The 24,069-nt window shown below is 41.6% G+C and overlaps 1 protein-coding gene across 1 annotated transcript in view; it reads left to right on the top strand.

Annotated features, from left to right (window-relative positions):
- Nucleotides 1–24,069, top strand: part of CUBN (cubilin) — a 439,455-nt gene that overhangs the window by 162,328 nt on the left and 253,058 nt on the right. The window contains exons 24-26 of the mRNA XM_082257511.1: nt 9,606–9,763; nt 12,047–12,228; nt 13,408–13,564. Coding sequence (XP_082113637.1) covers nt 9,606–9,763; nt 12,047–12,228; nt 13,408–13,564 — 497 coding nt within the window. The remainder of the gene's footprint in view (nt 1–9,605; nt 9,764–12,046; nt 12,229–13,407; nt 13,565–24,069) is intronic.

Below are 24,069 nucleotides of genomic sequence, written 5' to 3'. Positions count from 1 at the left end.
TACATTGTAGCAAAGTGTCATTTCTTCAGTGTTGTAACATGAAAAGGTATAATAAACTATTTACAAAAATATGAGGGGTGTACTAACTTTTGTGAGATACTGTATAATCAACTCTTCATCAATTGCCATCATGGCCATTTGCTTAGAACAGCATAATCTCTCAGTACAGTATAGAGTTCACTTGTGCAATTTCCAGTGCAGATTAGAGGACAACCAAAAATCTAAGCAGTTATTATGAGTAGGGTTGAGCGAACACCTAGATGTCCGTGTTCGACGGGTTCGGCCGAACTTTAAAAAAAAGTCCGGGTCCGTGTCCCGGACTTTTACCGAACTTTTCCCGGACACCGAACCCCATTGAAGTCAATGGGGACCCGAACTTTAAGGCACTAAAATGGCTCTAAAACACCAAAGGAAAGGGCTAGAGTGCTGCAAATGGCAGCAAAACGTAATTAAGAGCATGGCAAGTGCTCTGCAAACAAATGTGGATAGGGAAATAACTTAAAACAACAAAAAAAAAACAGAAAAATAAAACAATGTTCTTCTTCATCTCTGAAGGACGAGGCCCATATGGAGTAGGAGGGAGGTTGAGGTGGTGGTGGATGTGGCGGTGACATAGGCGTGCGCACAGGGTGTGCTGGGTGTGCCTGGGCACACCCTAATCACCTAGGGCACATAGCATTGCCAGTGAGGAGATGGGAAAGATCTCCCTGGGACCTGCTCTGCTCTATTTCTCCTTGCCTACAGGTACATGGCCCCGATACATTACTCTCCCTGCTGGCAAACACATGCATGTGTATTTCAACTTTGGGGTGCACACCTTAATGCAATAGGCTGCGCACACCTATGGGCGGTGTAGGTGGAAGCGGCGGTGGAGGAGGACCAGGGCCGGATTAACAGCATCATGGGCTTGGTGCTGAGGATTTTGAAGGGCCTTAAGGGCCGTGCCTTGCCATGCACCCAGAGGAGGAAGGGTGCAGCCATGCATGCCTAATTCAACATGGGATGCTGTCTCTGAAGCCCATAAACACATCCATGCATCGCCAACTGTCCCTCCTTGTCCGGCCTTCACGCTGTGTGGGGAGGTTCTGAGGGTGCTGCCTGGGGAAGCGAGCATAGAAGCCAGACTTCTGTGTTTACAAGTGACAGAAGAGCGGTAACAGTGAATATGGCCAACCCGGGGCCTATATAAAAGGTAGGGGCCTGGAGCTGCAGCTCCAATAGCCCCTACATTAATCTGGCCCTGAGGAGGAGGACGAGGTAGCCAACACTGCTTCTTTTCAAAAATTTTAAATGAGGGTACACCCCAAAAGAGTGAGAAAGAGCAAAAATGGAACAATGGGTGGGTAAGGTCGGTATCCATTGCTATTCTGCATAAGGTACGGAAAAGTCCCGTGGGATCCATGCCTGGTTCATTTTAATGAACGTGAGCTTGTCCACATTGTCTCTGGACAGGCGGCTGCGCTTGTCTGTTATAACGCCCCCAGCCGTGCTAAATACCCGTTCAGATAATACACTGGCTGCAGGGCACGCCAGCACCTCCAAGGCGTAAAGGGCAAGCTCAAGCCATGTGCCCAATTTGGAGACCCAGAAGTTGAAGGGGGCAGACCCGTCATTCACTACATGTAGGCGTGTGCACACATACTGCTCCACCATGTTGGTAAAATGCTGCCTCCTGCTAAGACGTTCCATCTGAGCTGCTGGTGCTGCTGTTTGTTGTGGCGTGCTGACAAAGCTTTTCCACATTTCGGCCATGCTAACCCTGCCTTCTGAGGTGCTGGCGGTGCCCTGGTTGCGTTGGCGACCTCCTCCTCCTCCTCCTCTGCCTTGTGCTTCCACTGTGGCCCCGCTGTCAGATGGGAATGCCAGCAGCATGGCGTCTACCAGCGTGCGCTTGTACTCGCGCATCTTGCGATCGCGCTCCAGTGAGTGAATTAAGGACGGTACGTTGTCCTTGTAACGGGGATCCAGCAGCGTGGCCACCCAGTAATCAGCACAAGTTAGAATGTGGGCAACTCGGCGGTCGTTGTGGAGACACTGCAGCATGTAATCGCTCATGTGTGCCAGGCTGCCCAGAGGCAATGAAAGGCTGTCCTCTGTGGGAGGTGTATCGTCCGTGTCCTCTGTATCCCCCCAGCCACGCACCAGTGATGGCCATGAGCTGGCCTGGGTGCCACCCTGCTGTGAACATGGTTCCATCTCCTCCTCCAGCTCCTCCTCCTCCTCATCCTCCTCATCCTCCAGAACTGTGCCCCTGCTGGACAATTGCGTCCCTGGCGTTTGCGTGTGCAGGAACCCACCCTCGGAGCCCCTTGCGAATGACTGCCCTGAAAGCCTTGGAAATGTTACCTCTTCATCCTCCTCCTCCTCCTCATCCTGTGCCACATCCTCTTCCATCATCGCCCGAATTGTTTTTTCAAGGAGGCATAGAAGTGGGATAGTTAAGCTGAGAACGGCGTCATTGCCACTGGCCATGTTGGTGGAGTACTCAAAACAGCGCAACAAGGCACACAGGTCTCGCATGGAGGCCCAGTTAAATTAAATAGCGGAATAGAAAATATGATCCAAAAAAAGTGTATGTATATCACACGTACACAACCACACTGGGCCCCAATTACTATTGTTTGTACCCCTAAAAGGCTAGATGAGGAGTAGGGGGAGTATGGAACAGGCAGCACCCTCAAACCTTCAGAAGTATGAGATGAACCCCAACAACTTGGAAAGGTGGATCTCTCTCACACGTACCGACACAGACTATCCCGCAATTCAATTGATCCTCAAAGGTTTTTATTGAATAGCGGAATAGGAAATATGATCAAAAAAAGTGTATGTATCTCGCACGTACACAACCACACTAGGCCCCAATTACTATTGTTTGTACCCCTAAAAGGCTAGATGAGGAGTAGGGGGGGTATGGAACAGGCAGCACCCTCAAACCTTCAGAAGTATGAGATGAACCCCAACAACTTGGAAAGGTGGATCTCTCTCACACGTACCGACACAGACTATCCCCCAATTTAACTGATCCCCAAAGGTTTTTGATTAAATAGCGGAATAGAAAATATGATCCAAAAAAAGTGTATGTATATCACACGTACACAACCACACTAGGCCCCAATTACTATTGTTTGTACCCCTAAAAGGCTAGATGAGGAGTAGGGGGGGTATGGAACAGGCAGCACCCTCAAACCTTCAGAAGTATGAGATGAACCCCAACAACTTGGAAAGGTGGATCTCTCTCACACGTACCGACACAGACTATCCCCCAATTTAACTGATCCCCAAAGGTTTTTGATTAAATAGCGGAATAGAAAATATGATCCCAAAAAAGTGTATGTATATCACACGTACACAACCACACTGGGCCCCAATTACTATTGTTTGTACCCCTAAAAGGCTAGATGAGGAGTAGGGGGAGTATGGAACAGGCAGCACCCTCAAACCTTCAGAAGTATGAGATGAACCCCAACAACTTGGAAAGGTGGATCTCTCTCACACGTACCAACACAGACTATCCCCCAATTTAACTGATCCCCAAAGGTTTTTGATTAAATAGCGGAATAGAAAATATGATCCAAAAAAAGTGTATGTATATCACACGTACACAACCACACTAGGCCCCAATTACTATTGTTTGTACCCCTAAAAGGCTAGATGAGGAGTAGGGGGAGTATGGAACAGGCAGCACCCTCAAACCTTCAGAAGTATGAGATGAACCCCAACAACTTGGAAAGGTGGATCTCTCTCACACGTACCGACACAGACTATCCCGCAATTCAATTGATCCTCAAAGGTTTTTATTGAATAGCGGAATAGGAAATATGATCAAAAAAAGTGTATGTATCTCGCACGTACACAACCACACTAGGCCCCAATTACTATTGTTTGTACCCCTAAAAGGCTAGATGAGGAGTAGGGGGGGTATGGAACAGGCAGCACCCTCAAACCTTCAGAAGTATGAGATGAACCCCAACAACTTGGAAAGGTGGATCTCTCTCACACGTACCGACACAGACTATCCCCCAATTTAACTGATCCCCAAAGGTTTTTGATTAAATAGCGGAATAGAAAATATGATCCCAAAAAAGTGTATGTATATCACACGTACACAACCACACTGGGCCCCAATTACTATTGTTTGTACCCCTAAAAGGCTAGATGAGGAGTAGGGGGAGTATGGAACAGGCAGCACCCTCAAACCTTCAGAAGTATGAGATGAACCCCAACAACTTGGAAAGGTGGATCTCTCTCACACGTACCAACACAGACTATCCCCCAATTTAACTGATCCCCAAAGGTTTTTGATTAAATAGCGGAATAGAAAATATGATCCAAAAAAAGTGTATGTATATCACACGTACACAACCACACTAGGCCCCAATTACTATTGTTTGTACCCCTAAAAGGCTAGATGAGGAGTAGGGGGAGTATGGAACAGGCAGCACCCTCAAACCTTCAGAAGTATGAGATGAACCCCAACAACTTGGAAAGGTGGATCTCTCTCACACGTACCGACACAGACTATCCCGCAATTCAATTGATCCTCAAAGGTTTTTATTGAATAGCGGAATAGGAAATATGATCAAAAAAAGTGTATGTATCTCGCACGTACACAACCACACTAGGCCCCAATTACTATTGTTTGTACCCCTAAAAGGCTAGATGAGGAGTAGGGGGGGTATGGAACAGGCAGCACCCTCAAACCTTCAGAAGTATGAGATGAACCCCAACAACTTGGAAAGGTGGATCTCTCTCACACGTACCGACACAGACTATCCCCCAATTTAACTGATCCCCAAAGGTTTTTGATTAAATAGCGGAATAGAAAATATGATCCAAAAAAAGTGTATGTATATCACACGTACACAACCACACTGGGCCCCAATTACTATTGTTTGTACCCCTAAAAGGCTAGATGAGGAGTAGGGGGAGTATGGAACAGGCAGCACCCTCAAACCTTCAGAAGTATGAGATGAACCCCAACAACTTGAAAAGGTGGATCTCTCTCACACGTACCGACACAGACTATCCCGCAATTCAATTGATCCTCAAAGGTTTTTATTGAATAGCGGAATAGGAAATATGATCAAAAAAAGTGTATGTATCTCGCACGTACACAACCACACTAGGCCCCAATTACTATTGTTTGTACCCCTAAAAGGCTAGATGAGGAGTAGGGGGGGTATGGAACAGGCAGCACCCTCAAACCTTCAGAAGTATGAGATGAACCCCAACAACTTGGAAAGGTGGATCTCTCTCACACGTACCGACACAGACTATCCCCCAATTTAACTGATCCCCAAAGGTTTTTGATTAAATAGCGGAATAGAAAATATGATCCCAAAAAAGTGTATGTATATCACACGTACACAACCACACTGGGCCCCAATTACTATTGTTTGTACCCCTAAAAGGCTAGATGAGGAGTAGGGGGAGTATGGAACAGGCAGCACCCTCAAACCTTCAGAAGTATGAGATGAACCCCAACAACTTGGAAAGGTGGATCTCTCTCACACGTACCAACACAGACTATCCCCCAATTTAACTGATCCCCAAAGGTTTTTGATTAAATAGCGGAATAGAAAATATGATCCAAAAAAAGTGTATGTATATCACACGTACACAACCACACTGGGCCCCAATTACTATTGTTTGTACCCCTAAAAGGCTAGATGAGGAGTAGGGGGAGTATGGAACAGGCAGCACCCTCAAACCTTCAGAAGTATGAGATGAACCCCAACAACTTGGAAAGGTGGATCTCTCTCACACGTACCAACACAGACTATCCCCCAATTTAACTGATCCCCAAAGGTTTTTGATTAAATAGCGGAATAGAAAATATGATCCAAAAAAAGTGTATGTATATCACACGTACACAACCACACTAGGCCCCAATTACTATTGTTTGTACCCCTAAAAGGCTAGATGAGGAGTAGGGGGAGTATGGAACAGGCAGCACCCTCAAACCTTCAGAAGTATGAGATGAACCCCAACAACTTGGAAAGGTGGATCTCTCTCACACGTACCGACACAGACTATCCCGCAATTCAATTGATCCTCAAAGGTTTTTATTGAATAGCGGAATAGGAAATATGATCAAAAAAGTGTATGTATCTCGCACGTACACAACCACACTAGGCCCCAATTACTATTGTTTGTACCCCTAAAAGGCTAGATGAGGAGTAGGGGGGGTATGGAACAGGCAGCACCCTCAAACCTTCAGAAGTATGAGATGAACCCCAACAACTTGGAAAGGTGGATCTCTCTCACACGTACCGACACAGACTATCCCCCAATTTAACTGATCCCCAAAGGTTTTTGATTAAATAGCGGAATAGAAAATATGATCCCAAAAAAGTGTATGTATATCACACGTACACAACCACACTGGGCCCCAATTACTATTGTTTGTACCCCTAAAAGGCTAGATGAGGAGTAGGGGGAGTATGGAACAGGCAGCACCCTCAAACCTTCAGAAGTATGAGATGAACCCCAACAACTTGGAAAGGTGGATCTCTCTCACACGTACCAACACAGACTATCCCCCAATTTAACTGATCCCCAAAGGTTTTTGATTAAATAGCGGAATAGAAAATATGATCCAAAAAAAGTGTATGTATATCACACGTACACAACCACACTAGGCCCCAATTACTATTGTTTGTACCCCTAAAAGGCTAGGAGTAGGGGGAGTATGGAACAGGCAGCACCCTCAAACCTTCAGAAGTATGAGATGAACCCCAACAACTTGGAAAGGTGGATCTCTCTCACACGTACCAACACAGACTATCCCCCAATTTAACTGATCCCCAAAGGTTTTTGATTAAATAGCGGAATAGAAAATATGATCCCAAAAAAGTGTATGTATATCACACGTACACAACCACACTAGGCCCCAATTACTATTGTTTGTACCCCTAAAAGGCTAGGAGTAGGGGGAGTATGGAACAGGCAGCACCCTCAAACCTTCAGAAGTATGAGATGAACCCCAACAACTTGGAAAGGTGGATCTCTCTCACACGTACCAACACAGACTATCCCCCAATTTAACTGATCCCCAAAGGTTTTTGATTAAATAGCGGAATAGAAAATATGATCCCAAAAAAGTGTATGTATATCACACGTACACAACCACACTAGGCCCCAATTACTATTGTTTGTACCCCTAAAAGGCTAGGAGTAGGGGGAGTATGGAACAGGCAGCACCCTCAAACCTTCAGAAGTATGAGATGAACCCCAACAACTTGGAAAGGTGGATCTCTCTCACACGTACCAACACAGACTATCCCCCAATTTAACTGATCCCCAAAGGTTTTTGATTAAATAGCAGAATAGAAAATATGATCCCAAAAAAGTGTATGTATATCACACGTACACAACCACACTAGGCCCCAATTACTATTGTTTGTACCCCTAAAAGGCTAGGAGTAGGGGGAGTATGGAACAGGCAGCACCCTCAAACCTTCAGAAGTATGAGATGAACCCCAACAACTTGGAAAGGTGGATCTCTCTCACACGTACCAACACAGACTATCCCCCAATTTAACTGATCCCCAAAGGTTTTTGATTAAATAGCGGAATAGAAAATATGATCCCAAAAAAGTGTATGTATATCACACGTACACAACCACACTAGGCCCCAATTACTATTGTTTGTACCCCTAAAAGGCTAGGAGTAGGGGGAGTATGGAACAGGCAGCACCCTCAAACCTTCAGAAGTATGAGATGAACCCCAACAACTTGGAAAGGTGGATCTCTCTCACACGTACCAACACAGACTATCCCCCAATTTAACTGATCCCCAAAGGTTTTTGATTAAATAGCGGAATAGAAAATATGATCCCAAAAAAGTGTATGTATATCACACGTACACAACCACACTAGGCCCCAATTACTATTGTTTGTACCCCTAAAAGGCTAGATGAGGAGTAGGGGGAGTATGGAACAGGCAGCACCCTCAAACCTTCAGAAGTATGAGATTGTGTTCACTGTACCCCACAAAGATTGAGTTCACTGCACCCCACAATGATTGTGTTCACTGCACCCCACAAAGATTGTGTTCACTGCACCTCACAAAGATTGTGTTCACTGTACCCCCCAAAGATTGTGTTCACTGCACCCCACAAAGATTCTGTTCACTGTACCCCACAAAGATTGTGTTCACTGCACCCCAAAAAGATTGTGTTCACTGCACCCCAAAAAGGATGTTGTTCACTGCACCCCAAAAAGGATGTTGTTCACTCCACCCCAAAAAGATTGTGTTCACTGCACCCCACAAAGATTGTGTTCACTGCACCCCAAAAAGATTGTGTTCACTGCACCCCAAAAATGATTTTGTTCACTGCACCCCAAAAAGGATTTTGTTCACTGCACCCCAAAAAGGATGTTGTTCACTCCACCCCAAAAAGATTGTGTTCACTGCACCCCACAAAGGATTTTGTTCACTGCACCCCAAAAAGATTGTGTTCACTGCACCCCAAAAAGGATGTTGTTCACTGCACCCCAAAAAGGATTTTGTTCACTGCACCCCAAAAAGATTGTGTTCACTGCACCCCACAAAGGATTTTGTTCACTGCACCCCACAAAGATTGTGTTCACTGCACACCAAAAAGGATTGTGTTCACTGCACCCCAAAAAGATTTTGTTCACTGCACCCCAAAAAGATTGTGTTCACTGCAGCCCAAAAAGATTGTGTTCACTGCAGCCCAAAAAGATTGTGTTCACTGCAGCCCAAAAAGATTGTGTTCACTGCAGCCCAAAAAGATTGTGTTCACTGCAGCTCACACACAGAAAAATGGATGTGGATCACTGACACCTGCCTATCTCCAATCCCACACCACACAGCAATATCGATTGTAGTTTGTAGAACACAGTTTCCCTAAAATTCAGCAGACTCTGTCCCTAACAGGATTGAGAAGAGATCGTAGATCAGGATTGAGTGCAGATTCACCCCACCCCCCACACAGCAATATCGATTGTAGTTTGTAGAAGACACTGACCCTATAATTCAGCAGACTCTATCCCTAAAATGCCTACAACTCGCCCTGCCTAAACACTCCGACCTGTCCCTCAATTCTATCCGGACACAAATGGTTTTTTCCTGCCTATCTTTCCCTAATCAGCAGCCAGCACGTTGATGTGTGCTCTGTCCCTGAATCTAAGCAGCATAATGACGCCGCTGCGGCTGCCTCGAACTTATAAAGACTTGGTCACATGCTTCAGACGGCCAATCACAGCTACTGAGACATTTGCAGGCATGGCTGGGATGGCTTAAGGCACACCAGTTAAACGATTGTTGATTGGCTGTTGAAAGCCCGCCATGAAAAGAGCGCCAAAGCATGCAAAACCCGGAAATAAAACGACCGAACACGGATTTTTACCCGAACATACAGTAAAGTGTCCGTGTCCGTGTTCGGGTACAAAAAATCCAATTATTCGGTACGAACACGAATAATACAGTCCGTGTTCGCTCAACACTAATTATGAGCAATGGCAGCAATTTGTTTATTTCCTGACAAGGCCCAACTGGTTTATGCTCTACAGGCTTATTTTTTTAACTTCTAAACTAACTTGTCATGATAAACTCTTGCCATGTTTTTAATTTACAGGGACGGCGGCTATGAAGTATCTCCACTACTGGGTCGGTTTTGCAGTGGTCCCCCTCCACTAATCATATCTCATAGTAATAAACTTTGGATAAAGTTTCGAAGTGACTCGGCTGTCACATATAAAGGATTCTCTGCTCACTGGGACACGGCAACCACAGGTACATTTCTGAATGGAATTATATCTATTTAAAGGAAAACTCCCACCAGATTGAAAATGATCACTAAATGTACATAGTACTTGTAGGGTTGTGCTTGATCTTATGACCAGGGATAAAGAGTCCCAGCACTTTAAACTCTAAATTCAATGAGCAGATCTTGGCAAACTTTATACACTTATTGTCTGGCTTTATTCATCTTAAAATTTGATTGCAATTTTATATATAAGCAACTTAAATCTCCAGACATAGTACCAGTTAATAACAAACACACACTTTTACAAAGGATGAAAAAATCCCTGGTCCTTGTTAACCCCCCCCCCCCCCCTCCAGGCTATGCTTGGGGTGGACCATCCAAATGTTTTTTTTTTTTTGCTTTCTCAAACTTAAAAGAGTTTCAAACGATGTGCGCAGCCTTTGCCGGTTGGATTCTCTCTGTTGCACCCCTGTTCACTCCTTGGAAAAAGGGTTAGTGCTCTTGCCTTTCTCCCTGTGTGGAGAACTTTACCACCTACACTACCAATTCAGTTGCTTTTATATCATCTAATGAATGTTTGAATTCAATAAAGGAAGAAAAATAGGATTTTACTTAACCAGTAACAGGTAATATATTATATTGCAGAAAATAGCATTCATTCCTTGGCCATGGTTCCAGCCTGTAGTCATCTCTCACTACTGAGATTTGATGGCCATGATGGCATTTCTGTCATCACAGCCCCCCATCAGGATGGGTGTGAATTGTTCATTAATGCAGCCAGATCAAGTGTACAGTCCTTCCAAATTGGGAACGAAGTTCTAGCTTCTTCAGAAGCCTAGAGCATTTGTAATGTCATTTTTTTTTTTTGTAAAATAGCAAACATGTTTCATTTGCCTGCTTTCAGCAATGGTTTTGCACAGAGCGCCCCTGTTCCTTTTCTTCGCATGTCCCACGATGGCGCTCCTGGCCCCTTCTTTACTCAGTGTGCCACAATAGGAAGCGGCTTCCTATTGTGGCACACCTGTGGGCCCGATCCCAAGCTGTGCTGCCTGCATCTATAGAAACAGACCACAAGGCATACCCCTGCCATCCGCTCCCTCGTCACTGGCATTGATTGACAGCAGCAGAAGCCAATGGCTCCCTGTAAGAATAGAGAGAAGAAAGAGCCGCTACAGATGAGCACAGCACTAGATCAAGATTGGGCTCAGGTAAGTATAAGGAGGTGAGGGGGTGATACACACACTGAAACATTTTAATCTTGATGCAGGGAATGCATTAGGTTAAAAAATGTTTAGGGCTTCACAACCACTTTAATTAATGCAGAGCTAAGTGGTAAGCCAGCTGCTAATTTTGTTCATCTGTTGGGCAGTAGTCTCTGTGAATAATATTGTTGGTAGCAACACAGCTAAAGCTATTAACTTGATACAAAAGGCACACATCAATCTTTAATTACAATATTTATGATGTTTACTTAGTATTTCTTTTCTAATCATAATTTAGTTAGCACTCCTACCTTCCAGCACTAGAGTCCTCTGTTTGAATGAAGTTGAGTCTGTCTTTTCCCACTGTGTTGAGGGCTCCTTGGATTACTTTCTCGCAGTCCAGTGGACTCCCACAAGCCCCCGGGCTCCTTGACACACCCAGGGCATATAGGCTTCCATGGCACCAGTCCCAAGAGACTATGCTGGATGAGACAGAGGTGACTGGGCATGAAATCTGTTGTCAGATGTCTGGTCCACTTTCATTGTATCTGGTGTGCAGGCAGCCAGTTTGAAGCAGAATAGCATGCAGCTTCAGGAGAAGACCCAGTCGCAGCAGAAGGTGCTGCTTCAACTGCCTCCAGGGTGCTGAGCTTCCAGGGCAGTAGTCCTGCACTTACACCCATTCACTTAGTTGTCCTTATCAGAGACTCTTCATGCCACTTGCCTATGGAACAGGTCCTTGGAACCTTCCAGTCCGCCATCAGATTCTAGCTACCTCCATGTGAAAGATATATTGTCCCAATGAAAACACTAGTAGTCGTTTGTACTTTACTGTTCTCATAGACTGTACTGTGCTGCAGCATAGTGACCTTAAGGGGAAACCACTTCTGGGCAGTTCCTGACAGTTCTCCCAGAAACGGTTGCTCCTATTTTTGCTGATGATGGGGGTCACTGTGACAAATAGTGAAATACAGAGACAGCAATAAAAGCCTGGTTGAAATCCCTCCTCTCTGTATCCAAAAATGACAAAAAATATAATATTGGCTAACATAAACCTAGGGATCGACAAACAAAGGTTTGGTAGTAGTTTAATGTGTTGTCTTGCAGGTTGTGGTGCAACTCTAACATCATTGTCTGGTGCATTCTCATCTCCAAATTATCCTATGCCGTACTACCAGAATTCTGAGTGTTATTGGCTCCTGAGTGCTTCCCAGGGAAATCAAATTGAGATTCAGTTTGAAACTTTTCATCTGGAGTCACACGACAATTGTATCCGTGATTATCTAGCTGTAAGTATTTAATTCTCAAATTATTAAACTTTCATTTGTGTCAATTTCAACTTTGGGGGGGGGGGGGGGGACTACTGAAAGGCTGAATCAGTTACCTGCTTCACATATCTCTTGGAAACTCTGAAGGTGAAAATTCTCACCCTGATTTCATAGACTCCCCTAGGGGAAACCTAGTCACATTACTGGCCCTTCAGGTACCAGAGTTAGACTCCTTTATAATTAAAGCCGACATTCTGGTAGCAAGGATTCTTCCCTGGAATCCCAGAGAAAAAAAATAAAAAACAGGAAAAGGCAAAATAAAATGCATAAAGTGCAGTTGCCTTTATAACTCACTTATAAAAACCTAAATGACCATCCAAACATTTAAGGGGGACCTGAGCTTTGGAAACTGAGCCCAAAAAAGCAAGCATAGGGCAAAGGACTAGTCACCAGTGTTGCCTGTAGGCTCCTTGCAGTTGATATTTTCCCTATTACAGATTTTCCAAGCACTTGATTTACTAAAACCAGAAAGTGAACAATATGCTGCAGCTCTGCAATCAGCTTCCAGGTTTTTTTTGTTTTTTTTTTGTTTTTCAAAGCTTAATTGAACAAGCTGAAGCTAGAAGCTGATTAGCTACCATGCACAGCTACACCAGATTTTCACTCTCCAGTTTTAGTAAATCCAGCCCCATGTCTTGTTCTGCACTGTGTCCCTGTGTTGAGTTGGCCATCTTTGTAGAGACAGGGCTTTGCCTCCTCATGTCAGAGCTGATGCCCTATGACTGGTGATCTATTGGCTGGAAGTGGAGAGAGCACAGATCCCCAGAATAAATGAAACAGTAGCAGGCAAGTCCTTGCTCTGCAGGTCCTCAGGTACAGCTTCCTCTCCATCAAATCTCGTGAGAATATAGTTAAGGCAGCAGTGTCTTATGTGAATTCACCTTAGATAAAAAGGAGCTACAACATGTTGCATTTTCCACCCTAAATAAAGGTGGAACCTGTAACATTTCCCAAAGGTAAACTGAACCTTTAACATTTATAGATGTTCCTGTATAAAATGGTGAATTTTTACTTTTTGAGTTCAGGTCTTCTTTAAATGAATATAACTGGTTTGTCTACTTCTATGTGAAATCTGACCCTTATTGCTGAATGCTGAATTATCCTAAAGAAATCTTATATGTCTGTGTATTCTGTTTTAAGGTCTACAATGGCAATAGCAGCAATTCAGCTTTACTAAAGAAGCTCTGTGGTCCAGAACTGCCTTCTCCAATATTCTCTACTGCTAATAACGTGTTTGTAAAGTTACGGACAGACAACACTATATCATATAGTGGATTCCTGGCTACCTATAAGCAGAGTGAGTATATAATGACAATTCCAATATCAGTTAACATTGTTCTGCTTCTGTATTTACAAACATTTGCATTAAAGAGTACAAGAAAGTACTCGGTGCAAAGTGCAGTGCCCACAGCAACCTATCAAAAGTCACTTTACTAATGTCAAACCAGGCCAAAATGAATTCTGACTGGTTGCTATGATTACTGTGCTTTACATTTAGCACTCATCTTTTTGCACTAATTTGTTGCATAGGCCAGTTTTCCTTCCTCTAAAGGGTGACTGATGCAGAATATTACAGACTTCTGAAGTGTTTCCTTCTTGGCCACTCATTATACCATATACTAAATATTATATGCAGCCCCTTGGTGATGTAATAGGCCACAGTTGAAGTCTCCTGTGTCCTGTAAGTTGACAACCCCTGGTTTAGATCAGTGGTCTCCAAACAGTGGCCCTTTGTTTGCTTTTTACTGGCCCATGGGGCACTATTACTCACATTGCTATGAGGGACTATTCTTGCCACTGACACTAATAGCGGGCACTATCCCTCTATACCAATAATACAATTGATGCTGCACTATTCCTCCCACTAATACCAATGATGGGGCACTAAACCTCCAACTAATACCAATGATGGGGCACTATTTCTTCTACTAATACAAATAATGGGGCTCTATTTCCCCAACTAATACCAATGATGGGGTACTATCTCTCCAATTGATACAATCGATGTGGCACTATTTCTTTAACTAACACCAATGATGCAATGCTATTCCTCCAATGCATACCAATAATGGGGCACTATTTTTCCAACTAATACCAATGATTGGGGAACTATTCTTCCAACCAATATCAATAAAGGGGCACTATTCCTCCAATTAATGCCAGTGATGGGGCACTATCCCTCCCATTGATACTATTGATGGGACACTATTCCTCCAACCAATACCAATGATAGGGCACTATTTTTACAGCTAGTACCAATGATAGGGCACTATTCTTCCAACTAATACCAATGATGGGGCATAATTCCTCCAACCAATACCAATGATGAAGCACTATTCCTCTAACTGATACCACTGATGAAGCACCATTCCTTCAACTAATACCAATGATGGTGAACTATTCTTCCCATTGATACTTTTGATGGGAAACTATTCCTCCAACCAATATCAATAATGGGGCATTATTCCTCCAACTAATACCAATGATGGGGCACTATCCCTCCCATCGATACTATTAATGGAACACTATTCATTCAACTAATATCAATAAAGGGGCACTATTCCTCCAACTAATACTAATGATGGGGCACTATCCCTCCCATTGATACTATTGATGGGACACTATTCCTCCAACCAACGCCAATGATAAGGCACCATTCCTCCAACTAATACCAATGAGGGGGCACTATTCCTCCAACTAATACCAATGATGGGGCATCATTCCTCCAACTAATACCAATGATGAAGCAATATTCCTCCAACTAATACCATTTGTATCTTCTGATTACCAGCAAACAGTCACTCAATCACCCAATAGCAGACAGTCACCCAATAGATCGTTGCTCAAAAAAACAGTCCAGGGGTGTTAGTATTTATTGTGGAACTTATGAAAGCAAGTGAGGTAATTGGCGCTGCCTAAAATTATATAAAAAATAGGATAAAACAGTAAAACCAATGACTAGTGTGTAGAGGATTTCTCAGATCAATGTGAAACAGTAATTCAATATATAGGGAATCTCCCAAATATAAATAGATATAAATATGCAAAGCGATAGATTGATAAAATCACAGATCAATATATATGCACATATGATTTAAAAACGTATATGGTGCAAATGGTGCAGGAAAAGTGCGCAAACACCAATAAAATTAATTAAAGTGAAATTGGCCAGTGGGGTATCTGACCAGTGAATCAACGGAAATAGATGTTGAATTTAATCTGTGAGAAGGATAACTGTGCAACAAAATCCTAGAAGATGTATAAATATGATGGGTGAATAAGTGCAATAAATATAAAGTGCAGTATAATCAAACATAATCTGTAGTAGTAGTGGATAGTGCTAAAGTGCTAATTAGTGCAAATAACTCAATTTTAGAGGTGTTGATTACAAAAACCTCATATCAAAAACTTATAAAAGAATTAATCTGTGGTTCTGCTCAAAAAACGGATAATTCAATCGATCAAATCAATTGGTAAAGAGTCCTTCAAAGTTCATTAAAGGGTGAGCTATGGCAATATTCTATTCCGTGGGTGGGTGTTTTGTAGTGCTCCAGAAGTATAGGTGCCGGGTGTGGGGACAGTGCACCCCTCTTGTTCCCAATTTGTCCCGCACTCACCAGATGATCGCACCCCTACAGGGGTATCCAGCGTATAAGACCAAGATCCACTATCCGGTCATAGAATATACATGTATGTTGATCCTTCTGGTGTAACCCTCTTGGAGCCGTATGGATCGTAAATATCAGAGGGAACTCATGGGGAATGTATCCAGGGCATCATAGGGAAAAAGAGCCTCATATAGTGATGTATCGTTTAAAATGTAATCTTTTATTAAAGCATCAAGAAACGTACTCACATTTAGATGGGTAAAAGCTGTTTTTAACCCCAAAGTCCCCAACAATGACTGCCTATTAGCTTTTAAAAAAATGGTGGAACATGACATCAAACAGATGGAGGTACACAATAAGAAAGATAAGAATATATGGGAAGCAATAAAAAACATTGAGGAAAAAGAGGTAGTGATACGCCCTGCGGACAAGGGAGGAGGGATCGTTATCCTCAAAAAACAGGATTATGAAGAAGAAATGGGTAACCTCCTGCAAATCCCAAACACCTACAAAAAACTAAAGGTAAACCCAGTGAAAGAATATAAAGAAAAACTGAAAACATATATAAATAAGGGGAAAGAATTAGGTATACTTACGGACAAAGAGGCAAAATATTTAGTACCTAAATCCGCTAAAGATCCATAAAAAACCTGATAAACCCCCTGGAAGACCAATCATTAGTGGGATTGACTCCCTATTCTCTAGACTGGGCGAATATCTGGATAAATACCTACAGCCCCTAGTTTGCAAGGGCAAATCTTACCTGAAAGATGGCAGTCAATTAATGAAGGAAATAAAACATATGGAGATAGAAGATTCTTGGATCTTAGTAACGATTGACGCCAACTCACTCTATACGAGCATCGACCAAAAAGATGGCCTTGAGGGCGTCAAAAGGGCTTTATTTAAAATCTCGGACTTAAGACAAACACAAATTAATTACATACTTGAAGGCCTCAAACTTGCCATGGCCAGTAATTATTTCTGGTATAACAACACTTTTCATGTTCAGTCCAAAGGCGTTGCAATGGGGGCAAGATATGCCCCCAGCGTCGCTAATCTGTATATGGACATGTTGGAGGAGCAAATGATATATGGCACTAGTAGACCGCACCTTAAATTTTATCTTCGCTACATAGACAATATTGTCATGTTATGGACTGGTACACAAAACTCCCTTGATGCTTTTATAGAAGAACTAAATAACAATATGTATGGAATAAAATTTACGGGAAATTGCAACCCTGAGAAAATTGACTTTTTAGACCTTCAAATTTTTAAAGAAAATAACACCTTACAAACTAGAACTTATTTTAAACCCACCGATAAAAATGGGTATATACCTATGTCAAGTTGTCACCATCCGAAATGGAAACACAATATACCGAAGGGACAATATATGAGGATCAGGCGCAATTGTAGCAAAATAGAAGATTTTGAATCCTAAGCAGAAACACTGACAGCTAAATTTGAAGAAAAAGGATACCAGAGATCCACCCTGGAAACAATTAAGAATAAAATTAAAAGTATGCCAAGAGAAGATCTTTTTAAAAAATAGAAGAAGAAACAATGAGGGGAATTTTGAGTTTGCTTTTATTTCAGATTTTAACGCACAATACAGATCAGTTGAAAAAATTTTTAATAAATACTGGCCAATTTTAAAATCCGACAAAACGTTTTCTAACATCTTACCCAACAAACCTCGATTTATATATAGAAGAGCCCCCACATTGAGGAATAAACTAATACACAATGTGATAGACCCACCAAAAAGAGTGGAAATTTTTCCTAACATGAAAGGGTTCATCCGATGTAGAAGATGTTTGGCGTGCAAAAATAACCCGGCACAAAAGAAAAAAAACACAGAATTCAAATCTAGAGTAAACAGAAGAACTTTCCAAATCAAAAATCTAATTACATGCCATACTACGCACGTAACTTACGTTATAGAATGCCCTTGCGGGTTACAGTATGTGGGCAGGACCACTCGACCACTACTAGTACGCATTAGGGAACATATAAAGAACATTAAAAATGGTTTCCCCAAACATAGTCTATCGAGACACTTTAAAGAAACACATAACCGTAACCCAAAAGGGCTGGTTTTCTACGGAATAGACACAATCAAGAAAAACTGGCGAGGAGAAAACAAAACAAAAAGAATATCATAAAACGAAACTAAGTGGATCTACCAACTTGAGTCACTCCAGCCTGGAGGACTCAACTTGGATATAGACCTGAATTGTTTTATTTCTGATTTTTAACATTTTTTAACTACATTTGTCTTAATTGGCCTTTTATATAATCTGGGTATATATAGTTTTAAATAATATTTTGTATGAAAATATCTTTAGGATTCTCATTCACCCCTAACTATTATCACACCTTTTATACAATCTAGGTATATATATATATATATATATAAATTTTAAGTAATCTTTTAGGAAAAAAAAAAAAAATTAGGATTTTTATCCAACCCTAACCACTATCATATTTTCCCACGGTTATCCATTTCACATTTAGGACTTCATTTTTAGAAGAACATAACACTCTAAAAGCCTCTTTAAATATAAAGATGTGAAATGTTTGTATATTATTGGATGTTTATATTGTTTGTACATGATTATATTGTTTATGATATGTGGTTATTGGCCCACAGGATGGACAGTACCAACCTAACGATTACTTTGCCTCAAAAATAGGGTCACTGACCCTCAGGATACAATTTCCTAGGTTCACAATAATTCTCTATTTATGCACTTTTCTAACGAACAATATCTAGCTTGCATAATTCTCAAGAAAGCTTATATATATATATATATATATATATATATATATATATATATACATATAGACCCAATTTTATTTAAAGGTCTGGAATATTTAAAATATTTAGGGCCTTTTTGGGAACCTGACCCAGTCAGTTTATATGGCTATAATTTTTTTAATACATGATATATACTATTCCTCCGCCACATGATCTGATTTTTTATGGAACAACATTTTTATGCAATAAGAATTTTTTATCAAGAATTTTATATGCGAAAAAATATGATAATAATTTATATACAATAATATAAGGAATACATTTTATAATAAAAATTCCATGCAAGGAATTCATATAATAATTCTACATAAACCTTTCACATATTTTTTACTAAAAGACACACATAATTCTTCTTTAAAATTATTTATATGTTTTTTATACTCATAAAACACTGTCTCCCTTGTTATTTTCTCTTAACATCCAGATATGGTGATATTACATATTTATTAGTAGATATTTATACTCCTCCCTTTTAAATTAAAAATCTACTTTTACCAAATTAACCGGATTTTACATCAAAATAACCCCTTAGGGTTGCATTTTATTTATTTATATATGTATCTATACATTTAAAGCCCAGCCACTATGAAAACAAAATTTCTTCAGATGTTTTTATCTATAGAAAATTCCAAAGAGGTGAACGTTCTATATTTTTAATACATTTAATATCTCTTACATAAACCGTTTCTAGTTAAAGCAAATTCCTCCGTTGTATTAAAGCAATCAGTAACCATAGAAATCAGAACTAACCTTTTACCATTTATTAAGTATACTCTCAGAATTAACATTAGTCTTTTTACCTGGCAACAACTGATAAATAGCATGCCTTTGGCCAATTGGCCGTTTGTCAGTCTAAATAACACCCATCCGGAATCATTCGTATATCCTAAGTCTGCCTAGCAACAGATGACCGTTTATACAAAAAGATTCCCTTATTGGCTAAGCAGCTTGTTTCATCCGGTTGCCTAGTAACCACACAGCATATACACGGAGCGGAGGTGACGGTCTTTACACTTCTGAAGACGTCATTGATGATGAAACGCGTCAAGCGTAATTACGTCACTTCCGCATCGTTGGAGCGCAGATCCAGTGGTTGGCTAACTCGGCGTCCCGGAAGCTACCGCTAAAGAGGGTCTCGCGGTTCCTACTATACCTGTCGCTTGTTTTACCCATCTAAATGTGAGTACGTTTCTTGATGCTTTAATAAAAGATTACATTTTAAACGATGCATCACTATATGAGGCTCTTTTTCCCTATGATGCCCTGGATACATTCCCCATGAGTTCACTCTGATATTTACGATCCATACGGCTCCAAGAGGGTTACACCAGAAGGATCAACATACATGTATATTCTATGACCGGATAGTGGATCTTGGTCTTATACGCTGGATACCCCTGTAGGGGTGCGATCATCTGATGAGTGCGGGACAAATTGGGAACAAGAGGGGTGCACTGTCCCCACACCCGGCACCTATACTTCTGGAGCACTACAAAACACCCACCCACGGAATAGAATATTGCCATAGCTCACCCTTTAATGAACTTTGAAGGACTCTTTACCAATTGATTTGATCGATTGAATTATCCATTTTTTGAGCAGAACCACAGATTAATTCTTTTATAAGTTTTTGATATGAGGTTTTTGTTATCAACACCTCTAAAATTGAGTTATTTGCACTAATTAGCACTTTAGCACTATCCACTACTACTACAGATTATCTTTGATTATACTGCACTTTATTTCGTAATTTATTATAGTTATTGCACTTATTCACCCATCATATTTATACATCTTCTAGGATTTTGTTGCACAGTTATCCTTCTCACAGATTAAATTCAACATCTATTTCCGTTGATTCACTGGTCAGATACCCCACTGGCCAATTTCACTTTAATTAATTTTATTGGTGTTTGCGCACTTTTCCTGCACCATTTGCACCATATAAGTTTTTAAATCATATGTGCATATATATTGATCTGTGTTTTTATCAATCTATCGCTTTGCATATTTATATCTATTTATATTTGGGAGATTCCCTATATATTGAATTACTGTTTCACATTGATCTGAGAAATCCTCTACACACTAGTCATTGGTTTTACTGTTTTATCCTATTTTTTATATAATTTTAGGCAGCGCCAATTACCTCACTTGCTTTCATAATTTTAAATATTGACTTTAGTCTATATTTTAGGGGCAGCCTTTTCTAAACATTTTCTCCATAGCGCGGATATTATCGTTTTTTATTGTGGAACTTGGATGGGAGAAAATAATAGTGGGATACTCCAACTAGAACTATGCACATTTGATAAGGACAACTCTCACATGGGCTCACCAGGTTGCTTGTGGTAGCAGTCACACTGCTTAGACCATACTGCCATATATATGGAAAGGGTTAAGTCTCCTTGCTGTGATCTACTTTCTCTCTATAGGACACTCACTAGCATCTCCTTTACTGACAACCGTCCACTGACTCTTCTAGCTGCAGGGATGCCCCCCCCCCAGGTCAGGCCCCTTGACCCAGATCTGTACTTACTGTACTGCAGAATCAGATCCTCCAGTGTCTCCCTGTCCAGTCAACTTTACAGGACCTCTGGGTTCAGTTCCTCTCTAGCTCTTTAGGCACTCACGTCGACCACCTGAGGCCACATGGCACCTCTACAGAGGAGGAAGCAGCTGCCCCCTCCCTCTGGGACTCCACTCTCTAGCTGAAAGACACTGAGCACATGTGCTCCTTTCATTTATACAGTATCCCACCATGCACTGAGGCATTCTCCTCTGCCAAATCACCAGGGCTGTACCAAAGGCCTGTGCTCTCATTTGTCAGGTTTCCTCCCACTGTCCAATATGCCTCCCTATTGGACCAGTGTGAAACACTCTGCAGACAGACTGAGTTGCACCTGAGCACATTGAGCAGACCTCACTAGCAGATCCTACTCTCTGGTAGGCAGAGAACAATATAGATTTACCTGCAATCCCTCTGATACACAGAAAGGATTCAAAACTATACTCTCTCTCTAGCACCTACCTAGGAGGGTGCTACACAATGCTAGGGCACTATTCATTCAACTAATACTAATGATAAGGCACAATTCTTCCAACTAATAACAATGATGGTAAACTATTCTTCCCTTTAAAACTATTGATGGGACACTGTTCCTCCAACCAATATCAATAAAGGGGCACTAGTCCTCCAACTAATACCAATGATGGGGCACTATCCCTCCCATTGATTCTATTGATGAGACACTATTCTTTCAACCAATACCAATGATGGAGCACTATTCTTCTAACTAATACCAGTGATGGGACACTATTACTCCAAGCAATATCAATGATGAGGCACTATTCCTCCAACTAATTCCAATGATGGGGCACTATTCCTCCGACTAATACCAGTGGTGGAACACTATTCCTCCAACTAATACCGGTGGTGGGACACTATTCCTCCAAATAATACCAATGATTGGACAATATTCATCCAATCAATGCCAATGATGGGACACTATTGCTCCAACTAATAACAATGATGGGCACTATTCCTTCCACTAATACCAATGGTGGGACACTATTCCCCCAACTAACACCAATGATGAAGCATTATTCCTCCAACCAATACTAATGATGGGGCACGATTCCTCCAAATAATACCAAGGATGGGGCTCTATTCCCCCTGCTATTGACCTCAGACACTTTGTGCTGTAATTGTTTTACCCCCACTGACTACCAAGCCTATGGCATTGTTTACTTCCACTGATGCCAGTACTTTTTCTAATTCTGCTGACCATCAAAAGCCTGAAGGACAGTAAACTGGCCCTTTGTTTAGAAAGTTTGCAGACCTCTGGTTTAGACAGGCAGAATAATAACAGGTCATATGGTGAAGAATGCTAAAATAGCTACAGTATAATTTTTAGTATCAGTATCACAGAGCAGTATTATCAGTAAAATAATTAATCTAAGGAATTAGTGTGACAGCCAATGGCATGGTGAATAGGACTTTTTACTTGCTGTGAAGAAAACCTGCCTTGTTGGTAATTTAATTTCTTTCTTAGTTCCAATAGAATTTATTTTTTAATTAACTAGAATATGAGGCTGCATGTGATCGTGTGCTTGCTTATTTTGTTACTTTAAAATTATATTTTTTCTGTATATAATTTAAAATGTTGTAGGACTAAAAAATATTGGAGAACGCTATTATCACATCTTAAATTCCATCAAAGTGTGGGAAATTATACATATACCATACTATTGGGAATATTAAAGCTGACCCATGCTTAAACAAAATTCCCAAACCCACCCTACTCTCTGTACAGTAAGTAGCCTCGGGTGCCCATACTTACCTCCCCTGTTCCTGTGCATCTCTCAACTTCCACCAGTGCCCCTGCAAATGTCAATCTAAAAATCAGCTTGTGTTGAGTCAATTCTTGCATGCTGCTGTACACACCCCTGACCTCCCCATCATAGTACTGGGGCAAAGCAAATGATTGTACTAAGTGCTCTATTTTGGTACCTCTGGGCACCAGTGGCAGATGGTATTTGGCACAATGGTATAGGAATTGTAAACTGTAAAACAGGTTGGAGGGGGCATTTTTGTACAGTTCTGGTTTACTTATCATGCAAAATAATAAAATTTCCTAGGTTGCCTCACATTTAGCTTGAAGGGTATGGGATAAATTCCATCGCTGGACTAAAAAAAAACAATATACCTAAGCAATATTCCAAATCCCAAGCCTTTGGGATTTGTTAGTCATTACCTCTTGTAATATTGTCTTTACATTAACAATGTTCTGTTTTTAGATTTTGTGCATTTAAAATCCGATATATACGTGTAGCATCCTACAGGTAGGTGCTAGGTAAATGTATAGTGGGCTTTGTCTGCCTAACAGCAGGGCCATGATTTATTTTTGGTTAGGGTGTCATGGCTTCCAGGTGTGTCTGCTGAAGGGGGAGTCTCCCCACTGGCTCTGTGAGAGGCTTCTCATAGGGCAGTGGAGGAAACCCAATCAGGGATACATTCAGGCTTGTAACTACCCCAGAAGGCAGATTCTGCCGCAAAGGATTCTGGGAGTGGGTATAAGTTTGAGGGAGAGCATGACTCATTGTCTTTGGTGGAAAGCAGAGTCCCAGGAGGGAGAGGACAGCTGTCTGTCCTCCTATCAGAGGCAGCGGATGTCTCGGGTGCTGCCTGAGAATCCAGAGAGTGCTAAGTTGAGCTGAGGTGGATCCGGTGTGCCAAGAACCAGCGGAGATCGAGAAGGGTCAAGTCCCAGGAAAGCCTACACAGGTCGTGAGTCCTGCGTCGGCTGGCGTCAGCTGGCGTCAAGAGAGTGCTAACCGGCATTTTTGCTGCAAAAGTTTCAGAAT

The sequence above is a fragment of the Pelophylax lessonae genome (assembly GCF_965119305.1).
Source record: "Pelophylax lessonae genome assembly, chromosome: 5".
Classification (NCBI taxonomy): Eukaryota; Metazoa; Chordata; class Amphibia; order Anura; family Ranidae; genus Pelophylax; species Pelophylax lessonae.
The sequence above is the reverse complement of the archived record's forward strand: the minus strand, read 5'-3'. Positions and strand labels throughout refer to the sequence as shown.